This window comes from Lissotriton vulgaris, chromosome 5, assembly GCF_964263255.1.
Source record: "Lissotriton vulgaris chromosome 5, aLisVul1.2, whole genome shotgun sequence".
NCBI lineage: Eukaryota > Metazoa > Chordata > Amphibia > Caudata > Salamandridae > Lissotriton > Lissotriton vulgaris.
Genome location: NC_141693.1, coordinates 939,143,362 through 939,159,098, shown reverse-complemented (window position 1 = coordinate 939,159,098; position 15,737 = coordinate 939,143,362). Strand labels below are relative to the sequence as shown.

Below are 15,737 nucleotides of genomic sequence, written 5' to 3'. Positions count from 1 at the left end.
CTTATATCTCTACAGATGCCAAGTTTTTAGGAGAAAGCCTATTTCCTAACTGTATAGTCAGTTTATACATTAACGTTAAAAACTACAGCATTTCATGATTAACATAGCATACACAAAAGTTATTGTTAAAAGGATGTTTACCACACCATGAGTTTCTCTGTTGTACATTTATTACACATTCAAATATAAAAATTCATCATTACATAATATACAATTATTTAAGAAAACATGTTAGTACATTTGTATAAAAAGCATTTAAAAACAAAGAATCACAAGTCGACGCGGCGTTTTGGTATCCTGTATGTCTACCTTTTTCAGGACTGATTCTTAAATCAGGCGGAGTAGATTTCCCCACCGGACAATGTTTATTTCAGTTTAGAACCTTGTTGCCATCAAATTCGTGGGCTTATTTTCGGATTCTGTTTGTGCGATATGGTATCACTTATTTTCAGAATAAATACGCTTGGTCTTGGACTACCAGGAGGAGCCACCGTATTATCAGTTGTGGGTTTCTTCAATGACCCATTAAAATTAATGCTGCCTGATGTAATTTCTTGGATATTCAAATTTCAAGGCACTCCGTTGTGGATAAAAAACTCCTGCTTTAAGTGTGCAGTCGGCCTCCCCGCTCCTGGGTCCTGGTAGTCTTCCAACGCGTCCCTCAGCCGGTCTTGTACGATCCGTCTAGAACACTGTGCGGGGTCCTCCTTGAATTTCATAAGTAAGGCTTATAGGTCCTTTGTCGTCAATTGCTAAATTAGCATGAGCTTCGCTACCATGAACCTGCTTTTGCGCACGACACTGCAAGCATCTATTTCGCATTATTTATTTGTGCCCCTTTTTACACATGAGAACTGTCTGCTTTGCAGGTTCTTTGCTGTGCTCTGAGGTTAAACAACAATGCCTCTTGTTATTTGGTTCTGATCTGTCCCACACACCTGGACATAACAAGCTTCACACAGCTGCACCTCTGGAAATCGTGTACTTTAATATTGCAAACACAGTCTGTTTTCAGACACAGAGAGACACTTTTCCAGAGAGAAGACCCGTGTTTGTCCTGCGATGTGAACATTGCATCTAGCCCGTGAGGTATGGGAGACTGCTGACAAAGCCCAGATGTCTTCTGTTTTATATTAAACAATTTCTTGTCAAGGGGAGGGTGGTTAGGTTGTTCCGTCCTTTTTCATTGTTTTCTATAACATGACATCCCCGTTTGTATTCTATGGACTTGTAACAATGCGGACTATATTGTGTTTATGCATTCTGTTGTTAGTATTGGCTCGTGAACTGCACCACAGAGCGGTTAGTTGAAATAAACATTTTAAACTATACTGCTTCTCTGATTACTTGCATTGTGGACAAGTATGAGTTGCTAAGCGAAAGAGTGTCTATTTTCCCGTGATTCCCAAGATAGAGTTATGTGTTCTCGGTTGTCTAATCATTGGTAGCTTCGCTGTAGACAAAGAACAAATGAGACACTATAGATAGTCGGTTAGGGATTTTGGGTACGGATGTGGTAGGCTGGTAGACCACCTATTCACTGAGGTCCTGTTTTCCTGTGATTAGTTCTGTGTATGTGCTGAATCCCCGCAACATACCTATCCCAAGATTATCTGCTGAACCCCCTGCTGAGGACTCATCCCATGTTGATGCTCAAAGTCTCCATGCCCATCTCCTATGTCTGCTCTACCAATGAATGATTTTGCCCCAATACCCTCTCATTGTTACTGCCTCTGTCTGAGGTCAGCTATCTCCTTCTTCGGGATATTTGATCCCTCTGTGGGTCTGGCATGGTATCTTTCTTGTTACCTTGAACTTCTGGCTATTAGTGGGGTGCATCCTATCCAGGGAATGGAGAATTATTCGAATGCTGAAAGAAGCTGAACGTTCCCCTGTACAGACAAGACATGCTGGAGTGTACCAGCATCTCCTCTTCGTCTTTCCTAGGCCATAAACAAGCTCATTAATCCTTTTAACTGCAACATGGCAGGCGTAACTCATTTTGCAATGGTCAAGCAAGGATGTATTTGCAAGAAAATGGAAGGAAATGGCTCTAGTATCTTTGTTGGTATTTTGTTCCAGCCATAAGGCACTTTAATGATCATCCCTTAGAAGTAAGAAGGGTAGGTAGGCTGTTTAAACAACCTCAGTTTTTTGCTTTGCTCCATATCCCATGTACAGAATGAATGTTGCCTTATATGAGCTAAGGAGGTTATGAAAAAAACAACCTCAATCACAAGTTTTGGGATTAGTAACAGAGCAGCTAGATGCCCACACCAAGATGCAGATTCAAAATAGGATGATTTTGGATTATCTCTTAGACACTAAAGGGGGCTCTGCGCAACTGTAGGAATCAAATGTTGCACTCCTCTCCCTAACCCTTCTGTAAGCATACGCGCGCAGATAATTACATTAAGGAGAGTGCAAAAACAATGACATGAGATACAAAACAAACCTGAGCTGAGTCCCAACGGTATCTGGGCATGGTGGAAACACGTTTTCAGCTGTTGGGGTATGAAGATATTGAACTCCATTATTGGTATTATCCTGATTGTGGTTGTTATCCACATTGTCATTACATTGATCTTGTCATCATTCAGTGTGTTTGCAGAAATAAAGGCACACAAATAATTTAACGATTTCTACTTCTCTGCATGATGAGGAAAGTGATAATGGTGAAATTAATAAAGAAATGGTAAGACTTTATTCTACTGAACTATTATAAACCACACTTTTTCCTTTCCTCAGGACAAATCGGGGCTGTGGAAACAAATACACTCAGTATTATATTTATAAACTCCTATGCAATGCACTGTCAGTAACCACATATGTAATCCGGAATGTATCGAACATTTAATCAAATCTTGATTTTGTGTTCTATTAGGCTGAAGCATCTTGTGAAACTGAATAAGTTTGCAAAATTCCAGGAGGCAATAGAGCTCAGGGTTGCACATTATTCTAACAGCGTAAACTCATTTTCAAACCTGGTATGGGGAAGTGGGCTTTTGTGAGAATAATGAAGCTAATACTGTGTATATGAATTATGTTGTCTCATCAAGGCTGTTTTGCGCTTCCTTGAGGAGATTCTATGACTTGCACATCAGATATGTTTTCACTGAGAGACCAATCTTTGTCACATAATGAATCATCTCTACTTTGTAAGCAAGTGTCTGTATGATTATACTTCACTGAGCTGTGTTTAAAAAAAATAATATATACTGGTGTAGTTTTCTTTGTTTTTGCCTTTTGGCTCCAGCTGACTGTGTTCTAGCAAGAGCCATGGCCAGTTAAAATGACAGATGTCTGATCTTTTGCTATGCTGCTTACTATTTTTTACTAAAAACTAGTTTGACTTCAGGTTTCCTGACGTGTTGTGTTTTAATTTTAACCAAGACTTCTCCTTTATGTTCCTTTCAATTTGCTCCTATAAGGTATGCAGCGTTTAGAACGCAAGCATTACCACGGAATACCTTTACAACGCGGGCGTAACAACGAAAGTTGTTACCACGCATTGCACTGGGGGGCGCTCAAGGATAGTAAATGATTTAATTTACTATCCCAACACCTTCCCTACTATCCACGGGGACTGGTGTTGGAATAGTAAATTAAATTAATCAATTTTGCGACCCCCAGCGCAATGCGTGGTAAAAACTTTCGTTGTTACGAACGCGTTGTAAAGGTACGCGTTGTCAATGTATGCGTTCTAACGTCATACATCCCTCTTATAAGCGGTCTCGCCTCCATCAATCTCACAATCTATCCCTAATGTCTTTTTGACTACTATCCTGTGTTTCTCTACATCTGTGCCTCTCTCATTCTTTGTCTCACTTCCTCTATTCAATCTCCATTTTTCTTCTGAAATCTTGAAAAAAGATTCCATTGTTCATCCATTGAGGCACAAAAAACATGCATCTTCATCTCTACATGAAACACTTAAAAGTTACTGATAGCTAAGCATCTTTTGCATAGCCACATGGGGTGGTTAATACAATAGTGGTTGCTGAAGCAGAGCCAACTTTACAGCAGTCTTATCCAGGAAACCCATTCAATCCAGGATCAGCTGGCAGCGGCAGTTTTACTATGTAGCTCCTCACTTTCCTGGAGAAGTGTTCAGTGCCGGAGCAGATCCCGTTCTGCAGCGCATCTTGATGTAAAAAGGGGCCCAGAAATAAATTAAATCCGGTTATTGTCCCCTCTGTAAGTCCTCGCCATATCAGTCAAGAATTAGGTTGTTTAAAAGGTAGGCGGAAAATCGGGTCTAGTTAGGATATATATATATATTAACTGGTGCATCTGTCCAGTTTATGGCAGTGGGGAGAGACGTGCATTCTGTTAAAGGTGTATGGAGAAATGATGACCTCAACTACTACTCATATCCATCACAAACTGTTGATTTCTGGAACTTGCACGTCTCTATGACAAAACCTAAAACTTAGAAAACACTACTCTGGTACTTGAACCCGTGAAAGACTCAAATTGATTCCGGACATGAGGATTACTCAAGTTTTCATTTCAAATTTAGGAAGTTTGAGTATATTTAGGCAAGCATTTATTCAGAAGCAGTTTGTAAAATTATTTAGTAACATTGTAGGAAGCTGAGAAAACGGAAAGTGCCATACTACCAAGATCAGTAAGCAATTATGTAAAAATTTCAAATTATCTGCTTTAGAAAATAAAATAAAAAATCTGAAAATTTATTAAACAAAGAAGCTACTTTATTTAAAATGATGAACATGTCCTTCATATTTAAATATACTGCTTGCTAACATAAATAAAATGAAACGATTCCTTTATTTTATTTAATCATAAAACTCAAACCTTTGAAGGCAAAATCAGAGCATAAACCAATTCACACGTTTTTGTATGTCCGGACATACGACAGCCTGAAATACAAAAAAATAGAACACTTTCTCCGTAAAATCAAAGCAATATTTTAAGAGGTGGTGGCACAGAGCGCTTGGTTTAGTTTCAACAATTGACGTATAGCATATGTCAAAGGATGCTGTATAAATATTTGACTTAAAATGTAATAAGATCTGCAATACGCGCAATACGGGGACATGACCAAATGCCAGCTGTACAATTAATAGCCACAAATGATCAAATTATACAGGACCAAAGTGGTGTTGCTAGTTCATGTTCACAGCATCACGCTTCGTTCCCTTAAGAAAAATGAAACTCAGACAATAGTGAGGAACCAGAGGTGACTGATATGTCGATGAATACAATCCCACAATTTGTTCTGAAGTGTTTCATATAAAATATACAATGGCCTTAAAATCATGTACATTTTCATAATCAACGATGTAATCTGGCTTCTTTAGATACATTTATTCAAACAAATTGCATTCATTTTTCTTTTATTTCAAAGAAAATGAATAACCAAATATTTACCAACAAATCCCTCGTGGGGCATTGTTAATGTTCTGGAGAATCACTCATTGACTAAAATAATACAAGGAAATACTAAAGAAGTGCTACTTTTAATACATGCTCAACTACTATTAAAATCAAAACTATTCAGTCAAGTTAATCACTTGTGAAAAAAGACATAGCTTTTCTTTGGCCAAACTAAAATCAAACATTTTTAAATGTAAAGAAAGTACAGTTGATTGGGTATTATGCAAGCATGCATGCATGTAATTCGATATCCAGAAATAATTATCTTATACATTTCATTGAAGATATACGTGGCCTGCCTGAGGCAGAAATAAGCTTTGGATGTTTACGACAAGCAAACTTTAGAGAAAGGATCCTTCCTGGTTCTGTTGAAGGTATTGATCAATCTAGAACATGCTTTCTACACTAATCCTACATATGTGAATATTTACAATTGTACAATTTTTTTGGCTTCTACGATTTTTCTCTACTTCCAGTGATACACTAAGTGTAGAGCATACACAGTAAAAAAACATGAGCACATCACACAGGATTGGGAGGTTTTTCGGTTTGTCATTTCACGTCACATGCTTGGGTTTAGACCTCGGATGTTTCACAGGAAGATTTTAAAATTCACTTAAAAGTTGGCAGTTGAGGTTGTCAGGCGTCTTCCAATATAAATCCTTAATAAAAGGGATAAGATTCAAATATTAATTTTCACATACCAATTTAGCATTTCAGAGTACAAATCATTAATGAAGAGAATATTTATGCAAACTTAATTTTAATGTACTGTTTCAGTTCAGTCAGTGACTCCATTTGTGCTGACTAGACCTTCAGACTAAGCACTTAAATATGATGATATAGCTTTGGAAATATAACTTGGTGTCCTACAGTACACAGACATGTCCAGTATCTAGGCAGATCCAAACAACTACAGTTTTTGTGTAGTTTCATTGAACACCTTGGATTGGATTAAGCAATGTACCTAATGGATTTAGACTTTCCTGGTTGAAGGCAGTGCAGAGCTTTGATCAACAAGACAACAAGGTATAGACACTTCACCAGAAGGAAAAAAGAACCAAAGACCCTGTCACGGTCATAAACTAGAGTGGTACTTCTTGTAAGCTTGGAAAAGAAGTATCCGATACTGATATCTACAATTACAAACCATAAAAACTACTAAGCACAGATAGTCTCCTTCTTAACGCAAGTCATTATCATGATCATACTGAGTTTAAGAACCATAACCCTTTTACTGCAGAACTTATTGAAGTAAAATGGCTTCTATTTCCTCAAGATCAGTTTTTAGATCAGTTTTTAAACTGTTATCAATAGATTGAGCTAATGAGTCTTATTGAATGTCCCTCTCCACACACGGATGCACCTTATCTACATAAATCTAAATAGAAAGAACAATGATAAAAACACTCCCCCTTCCATTAAGATATTTGCAATATCATCATCATCATTCGGCACCTTTCCTTCATCACTGTGCTATTACAACTCTGTTCGGATGAACAGTTGAAGGGAAATCCAAAAAATACTGCAAGTACTCATAATCCTTCCTCTTTACCAGTCAAGAGAGAATATATACACACCCACCCACCTACTTACTGATGTACGTTCTGAATAGGTGAGCTTCACATCCATATTGCTATTTGGACATCACACACTGTGTAGAGAAACACATAGCAAACAGTATCAAATCCTCAGTGTACCTCCTTTTCAGTAGCTATTGATCTTTCTATGCAATGTTTTGGTAGTATCCACCAACAATGAAGATCTAATTCAACGGACTGTTAATATAGGTTAGCTATGGTAAAGCTTGTCCCTTTCCTTTAAATTATCTCTACAATCAATTATGGATTTCCTGGACATCAGAAAAAGACTACACTTAGATATGTAATAATCATTTGTCAATCAATATAGGTCATTTTCATTTCCATTTAGGAGGACAAAGAGGAATTCTCTACTCCTAAAAGGCACTTAAAAGGATATGAGCATCCTACTGATGTGTCATCACAGCAGCTTTACTATGATACAAGTCTAGTGGTGCCTTTCATTGGAACATGAAGTACCACCACGTACGTAAGCAAAGATAAGTTTTCTTTTCCCGGTTGGAATCATTAAATTTCCTCAATGTATATAGCAATTCTATTTTGGATTTCTTTCCTTATGGTAGAAATAGATTATTTCTCTTTCACCAAGCTATGCCAACCTACTTAGTATGAAAGACAAACTGTGTTCATGTGTTACAGTGATGTATTTACTATTTAAAGTCACATCAAAACTTTGCAAATGGGTGATGAAGCAAGAAATGTAGACCGAAAATCCCGCTGCTTCAAAATATGAAGATCCACAAAGAACGATATGGATTGTTAACTAGGCACTGGTCCAACATATTACTTTGATGACAAACTGGTGAAGAAGGTGGATGTACTCACTACACCACAAATGACGTGGACAGCTTATTCTGGGATGGACACTCAGGGGAGCACGATCTCAGAATGCTAGGTAAATTATATAATAGTTCAGGATCTGACAATGGGATCTTAAACAGAAGCATTTGCTATGAGCCCTGAAAATTAAATATGTAAAAGTTTGCATCCTACAATTAAGACACTAATACCAAATCACTTAGAGAATTATGTTGTCCTATGGCAAATGCAGTGGCTTCAACAGAAAAGGAGACAGTTAATCTGAAGTCTTCAGCAAAAACTTGGACAGCATAATGTTACTTGTAAAATAAGGTAGTAGCATGGATCTGGAAATAAATTCAGGGGCATTCCTAAAGACGATAGCAATCCTTAATCTTGAAAAGGTGAAGTATGCTGGCTTTCTTGGTAAAGGAGGTATAGCACATTAACCATTGTTTGTGGTAACTGGATGAAAAACGTTGGTACTATCCACAAAATACTTGTTTCTCAAGTTTATAATAATGATATTTAAATTATATCCTGCACCCAGTTTCATGTAGATGGATGAGAAACTTGCAGATGACGATTATTTATTTATTTATAAAGTTTTACATTTCCAAGATTCATGAGGAAATTCCAAGCCTTGCTTAACAGACAAAAAAGTTTCTAACTGAAAGATAAGCTGGAAAAAGGCACTCTGTGCAACCTTATATTTCATAAGGTATGTTGTCATCACCCTACAAATAAATACAATCCTGGCTAGTACATACATTCTAATTGTAATGCAAAATTCTGAAGCCTTTCTATAGATCCTTTCTGTCCTATGAAAGGAGGCATGAGGAATCACAGATAAATAATAGCCCTGTGCACAAGCTGGTGCATATTAGTGACGCTTAAGTAAATGAATACCCACAAATGTCTTCTAGATATGAAACATAGTACAATTTATTATGGTGCACACATATGCGTTGTTGCCTTTTATAATGATATCACTGCTACTTCCAGTCAAGGAAGAAGTAAGAGGGAGCAAAATTGTGTGAAGATGAAGAAAGAGGTGTGAGCAGGGACAAACTTTGGTAGAAACATGTGAGAGGCTGATTTGGTATATGATGCACACTTATGTAAGTGGGCACCCTGCACCAATCCAGACAACCCTTACGGTGATGATTCTAGTGGTCTTAGACAACCTTACAAAGCTCTCCATGTGGTAGCTGTGGACAGCAGCCTTCAGGCTTAGTCCAGAAGGAGTGTAAAGCAGCTTGTTTTACCAGAACATAATATTATTGGTGTGCAGATTAACCCCTTCGATGCTCATGACGAGCTCAGCTCGTCATGAGGCACGGTTGAGCTGTGCTCATGACGAGCTGAGCTTGTCATGAACAATGGGAATAAATCGTGGCCAGCACAGGAGGGGAAAACCATCAGCATTGATGGTGTTAAGAGAAAAAGAATCACACAGTGTATTCATAAAAATATGTATTTATTATAAGACCCTCACTAACACATAAAGATATCTCCTAGCTGGAGATATACGCAATGCACATAATACTTTTCAATAGAAACAGGTAAGTAGCACAGAATACATAGTGGTCACCAGGGGGAAACCAAACCATATACTAAAATAGTGGTATGCGAACCACGGTTCGAGTCAAGACTATACCCAGAAGACGTAAAAGTGCTGGGGATCCAAGGAACCTCCCAGGGCGAGTATCTAGGAGCCCCAAGCAGGTCGTGCGCAGAGTGGGAACACAACTTTGTTCTCAGTACAACTTAATGGGTAAGTCGCGGTTGCAAATTTAAAAAAAGAAGGCCCCCTCCCAGTGGACCCTGAAGAAACCCTGTGGAAGACAAGAGGTTGTAGAGTCACTCCACCCGTGGATACCCTAGGAACCAGGATACCTACACTAGGGAAGCCTCGTGCATAGGTGTGAATTGGCATTGGAAATGGTCATCAAACTCAATGGGAGACTTCAAGAAGATTCTGCTGGTGGAGAAGGTGAAAGTGTCCAGTGGAACCCAAAGGTGGATGCAAGGTGAAGAGCACCTGCAAGCAGTGGGGACAGGAGGCACAGAAGACGAGTGCGCACTGATGTTGGGTTGCTGCAGGAGAGATGCCGGTGACCTTGGAGCTGCAGCTGTGAGGACCAGGCGATGCTGTGGAACACAAGGAGCTGTTCACGAGCTGTCCCATGTCTGATATCGAGAGTTGAGGGGTCGGTGTCCGTTGGGAGCACTGACAAGCCTTGGCAAATGCAAACCACATGGAAAGCAAAGAAAGAGCAGTGTTGGGACCAGCAAGATCTGGGTGACTCACCACAAGCAGGGGAGTAAGGGCAACCCCGAGCAATCAGGGAAGCCCACAGAAACCAAAGGGGAGCCTCAACAGGACCCACAGGCTGAAGGCACTGGAGTCGCAAGTGGACCTCGAGGAGCTCACCAAAGATGCAGGCCCACGGTGCAAGTGATGTGTTGAGAATGAAGATCTTGGTCACAGGAGGTGCTTGAGGTGGGGGCTACTTGGAGCCTGAAGATCTTGATGGAAGCCAACAAGCCTCTGCAACAGCAAGTCGACGTGGTGCACAGGGGGTTAAGTTCCTGCGGCTCCGATGAGGGATAATGACCTCAAACTTGGTGAGAGGACAGGGCAGGCCTCGAGGGATGTAGAGAACCCCCACCTGTGTTGCTGAGCCTTTCAGAGTCTGTGGGAGCCTAGGATCAGCAGACCGGTCAGCTTAGTTGCGGTGCCTGCAGATGCAAGGAAGTGACTCCTTCACTTCAAGGGAGATTCCTTCAAGTGTCTTGGATGCCCACAGGCCTCCTCTATGGAGCACAGGCACAGTGCAGTGGATGAGCAGGGCAACGAGCTCAGGAACAGCAGGAGTCTTCTCGGATGCAGCTTTGATGTCCAGAGTGCCCAGACGGTCGAACTAGAAGTGGTGTCTCGAAATGAATCTTGTCCCATGACAAATCTAGGGACACACCCTCAGGTACCCTAAGTAAAGGGTTGGGACGATTCAGGGTTCCCTCCCAGGGGAGGAGTCTGACAGTGGGGAGGATACTCCCATGCCCTTTGTCCGGTTTCGCGCCAGAGCTGGAGCCAATGGCTCCCTGAGCTGGTTTAAACTGGACTTTGCAAGGAGGGCACCAAATGTGCTCTTCAAGATAACTGAGTGGCGCTGGCAAACATTCCCACCCAGCCCCAATGCATTAAACCCTGTCTGTGAGGTGGTCACACCTCCATGTGACAGAATACCTATTGTTCTGCCTACCCCTGCTCGAGCTTGGCTCAGCGGCAGGAGGGCAGAATCGTGTCCCTGGTCGGCAGCATCCATGTTGTGCTGTCCGGGTCTAAAAGACTGGTACCAGGAGCACTGTGGGCCTCCCGGGGGAGCATTACAGTGCATGGAATCATACCTCCCACACCGTTTACGGTGTGGCAGTAGGATTCCAACATGTTTGATACCAAACATGTTAGGGTTCGTTACAGCCAGTTTTGAGGTGGCCATTGCGTAAGGATGCGGTGCCCCTCTATATGTTATATGACTGTCGCACTTACAACCTGGGAGAATGGACTCCGTAGGTTGTAGAGGCGTCCTGCTCAGGCAGGGGCACCCTCACACTTAGAACCGAGCACCCTGCCTTCAGGATTGAAAGTCCTGCTTTAAGGGTGACTTATAGGTTTTAAGTGCAGTGACCGTAGATATCCGGAAACATATATTTCTCGTAAGAGGTGCTAGCACTAGCTTACACAGGCTGCAATGGCAGGCCTGTAGTTACAAATTGAGTGATCTACCAATTTGTGGTATAATACATGCTTCAGCCCACGGGGACCCCTGCTGTACCTAAGCCATGGGTACCTTATGACCATACACTAGGGACTGATAAGTGTACACCAGTGTCCAATCTGGGATGTATCTAAGTATTTTCCATACCAATTTAGAGAAGAAAGAACATAGACAGGGGTCCTGATTAGCAGGAACCCAGTCAGACTAGTCAGAAACAACATTACATCAAGCAAAAAAAGGGGGTAACCATAAAAGCTGATCCTACTTTCCCACAACACACCACTGTGAATATGCATCACAATTCATTTACAGAGTAAACTGTAAGTACAATGGCTAGGTAGCTTGAACAATGTGCTATGCTTTGCAATAATTGTGAAGTGGCTCAACATGCATAGTCTCTCACAATTTAAAGAAATTTCAACTGGATTATAGGTACCACCACACTAACATTACAAAAAGAAATCACATGGTAAAAGTTCTGGCAATGTATTTAATGCATATCGTATACCATACACAGAAATCTAGCCAGGAATGATGATTCTTCATACAAACTGACCAGGAACTGTGCTCTATAAGACCTGGAGGACAGAATGGAACATCACTATAAAGTCCCTGAAATATAATGAAGTCTATATAAGGGCAGAAAATGGGAAATACTCACGATCGTACACAATCAAAACCTAACTTCACATTGACAGCTTCAGAACTATGATTCCACATTGATTCTCTTTCACCAGGACCGTGGCAATTCAGTGAGGGCTGCAAAACCAAAATCTAAAATGTAGCCAATGCTTCGTGTCTCATCAAATGTTGAAGACCACATTTCCTCCACCCGACCAAACTACACTGCCCATACCATTACTGCATTGTCCTCAAGACCAGCTGAATCATATGCAATGCAGTGATGAACAGTACATTAATGTACCACTCACCTCATTAGAACATGGGCTGCAGGAAGCCATCTCCCTACTCAATTCAAGAAATGAAATTAATTTTTTAGCGCCCATAAAATAGAAGTGGAGTTCTTGAGACTAGAATGTTAAACATCCTCTTTCCTTTAGAAGTATTGCTTTTTTCCTGTTGTTAAAGATAATTGCATACATATAGATTAAGGCTAATGGTTAGATTTACTAATGTTTTGTGTGAGCGCCTGTGTGTCAAAGTCACGTACAGCACAGGGTCTATTTACGTACAATTAAAAGGCAAGCAGGCACACAACAATATTACAAACAACCCTAACAACATCTAGACTTGAGCATCTTTGGTTGATGAATATTTGCTTGCATCTGGTCTCCTGCAATGACAATGCTAGGACCTAAATCAAGCCTTATAGATGGGGTTCCGCCTGATATGATTTTAATTACTGCAGATTTTATTCACACTTCATATGAGGAATCTAGCTTCTTTTTAAAAAAAATTAAAACATATGTAACCATGTCATTCACAAGTACTTTCGTATTGCTCCTTCTACTAGAAGGTTTTGAGTTTTTGGACTTTAAAAAACTGGATTTTGATTTCATATTACCCAACCATCTAGCAGAATGGCTCCAATAACTTAAATAATGAACTATGCAGTTATACATTCGGAAAATTGCCAGTGGATGGGGATCTGTTTGCAACGCATGGTTACCAAAAATCTTGTTATGTTCCAATGCCATAGACAAAGGGAGTGGGAGACATCCAAAGAATTAGGTGCAAAAGCAATCCGAAATTGCATGCTGGCATAGAGAATAGATTACTGAAATTTGGATTAAGAAGAAAGACAACCTGTTGGCAAAAAAAAGTTTGGCCGTCCTTGTAAGAGGTTTCTCCTGGTGTTGGGAAAAGCAGATCCTTTGATTATGTTACTAGAATAAATTGAGTGTAAGAGCCCAATTTATGCAAAACCAATGCACTTTTTTACAAGGGCAAAAACTATTCAAATATGAACATTTTCTACATCACACAGATTCTAATCCATATAGGTTAATTTGGCAAATAAAACTGAAGAATTCCATTTAAAGATACTAACAGAGTTCTAAGAACAGTGAAGCATTGTGATATACAGGGTTGGAAATGTGAAAGACTGTCAACGGTTTAGAACCTTGTAGAAATATAGACGACTAATAGCAGCCCTGTCTTCAGTTATGGACTGGATCCACACAAACGTCAAAGTTTGTGGGTCCCTAGACTATTGCCTATATCAAGCAGTGCTTTAAGACTTCCCACCAGAGATAATGCCTTATTTGTGAGTAATCTGATTTTATGCATGCAGATGCTTCACGCTGTAGAAAATACGCATGTATATTGTTGGGCTAAATGCAAACATTTTTCTTCACAGGGAAAAGGTGCAAAAAAATGTCCTTGCTTTCACAAACCTTAAAAATAAGAGGGATCCTCAAGCCTTTTAATATATTTTCCGCATCATTTATACCTAGATCATCCAGGCAGAAGTTTAGAACTGCATTAAAGGGTCGAAAAGGCTTTCCAAATATTTGTGAACATATGCAAAGTAATAACTGCATCAGTACTCACACATTTTAAATTGCCTACTTCCCAAACACTCCTCTAGTAACACTCACTCTTCACCATCCCTAAGAATCTACATATCTTGCTGATTTTCCAAAGTCCTAAAATCTTTAAAAATTGTCGGATCATGAGTTTGTGAATTAGGATCTGAGTTTTCCATGAATAGATGCCGTGTTTCCACATGAAGAAGAAAATTGTGCATTGGGACTCCGAATACTGTAACAGGGATGGGGCACATTTTTTATTTGATTCTGCACAACACAATATCTATCATTACTGTTCATTCTCAATTTTAAATTTAGATGTGGATACATTCTGTACATAAGAAATGTGATGAAAATCTCAATAACCCCCTGGCCTTAGCAGGCTATTACATTCATACATTTAATAGAACACACTTACTGCTTTGTTCCTTCATAATCATTTATGGGGGAGATGCATGAATTATGAAAAGGCTGCACATATGAAGCACAGAAGACAGAATGCTGCCATTTATATCACAGATCATAGCTTTATTAGATGCTGAAGTTAAACCGTTCTATATTATTAAAGAACTTCAAACCGGATAGAACCATGACAAATGTAAGCGTTTTCCTAAATGTTTGTGTAATTTGACAACGGCAGTTATATTTCCTTTGGTGATTTATTACTTTTTAACAGATCTTTGTGTGGAATTTGCAAAGCAGTTTGTCTTGCTTGACCTGGCAGCTACCAACAGCGTTCCAGTGATCATCTCTTTAAATTCATAACTGCTTTCTGTTTATTAAAACACCTGTGGTTTCATTGCCATTTACCGAACAAGGGTAATGTCCCAGTTTGTCAGAGGCTGAAGTGAAAACCTCACAACTATTCAGACTGAGGTGTTTTTTTTTTAGCCTCTCACTACATATGTGACGCTTGAGGGCAGCAGTTGTAGGTGCATCGTTTTTTCCACAGTTTGAGCTGCTCCAAGCAATACAATTCAGAGTCGTAGATTCACCTCACAAATCCTACATCACAAAACATAATCTGAAGATCAGATCTCATGCAGAGCTGCTCACGAGGAGTGTTCAACACTAGTACTGAAAACCCTAGATCTGGTCATAACATTGACTAGGACTTTGGCTTTTGTCAACTCAAACATTCAATCACCCTAATGTTAAGGATTTTCGGATTGTGCCTACAGAGTTCAAGTCATTTTGAGGAATGTGTCCATTGAGCCTGAGTAGTAGTAGCCTTATGGCAAGTGTAGATTATTATTGACTTTGCATTTAGTTATTCGACTTTCAAAAGCTAGTTTAATCCCTAGGTTCGTGGTTACACCATTGCAACTTGGCATTACAGTATCTGAGTGTACCAGCACCATCGTTTCTTACCCCTCTGCTTTTGCAGATGATGTTGCATGCATTTTGTAGCAGCATTCTTTGCAGAACCAGATTTCAGGTAGCCCTAGTAATTTAGTGTTTTACTAAATCGTGGAAGTTAACAGCATTTTTGATTGCTTAGCTCAGGTTGCATCAGATGATCTTATAGGAAATGTATTATTTGAGTACACCTCAGAAGAGGCTGATTCCATTTATTCCCTCATTGAGGAAGTACGTACTTTTGGTTCTTCTACTGGCACGACCGCACAACTATTAAAACAATTAGAATACACAATGAGAAA

General features: G+C 39.8%; 1 protein-coding gene across 1 annotated transcript in view; it reads right to left on the bottom strand.

Annotated features, from left to right (window-relative positions):
* Positions 1–4,693: 4,693 nt before the first annotated feature.
* Positions 4,694–15,737, bottom strand: part of BNIP3 (BCL2 interacting protein 3) — a 111,975-nt gene continuing 100,931 nt past the window's right edge. Inside the window, exon 6 of the mRNA XM_086922543.1 lies at positions 4,694–6,062. Within this exon, the coding sequence (XP_086778669.1) occupies positions 6,017–6,062 (46 nt within the window). The 3' untranslated portion in view covers positions 4,694–6,016. The remainder of the gene's footprint in view (positions 6,063–15,737) is intronic.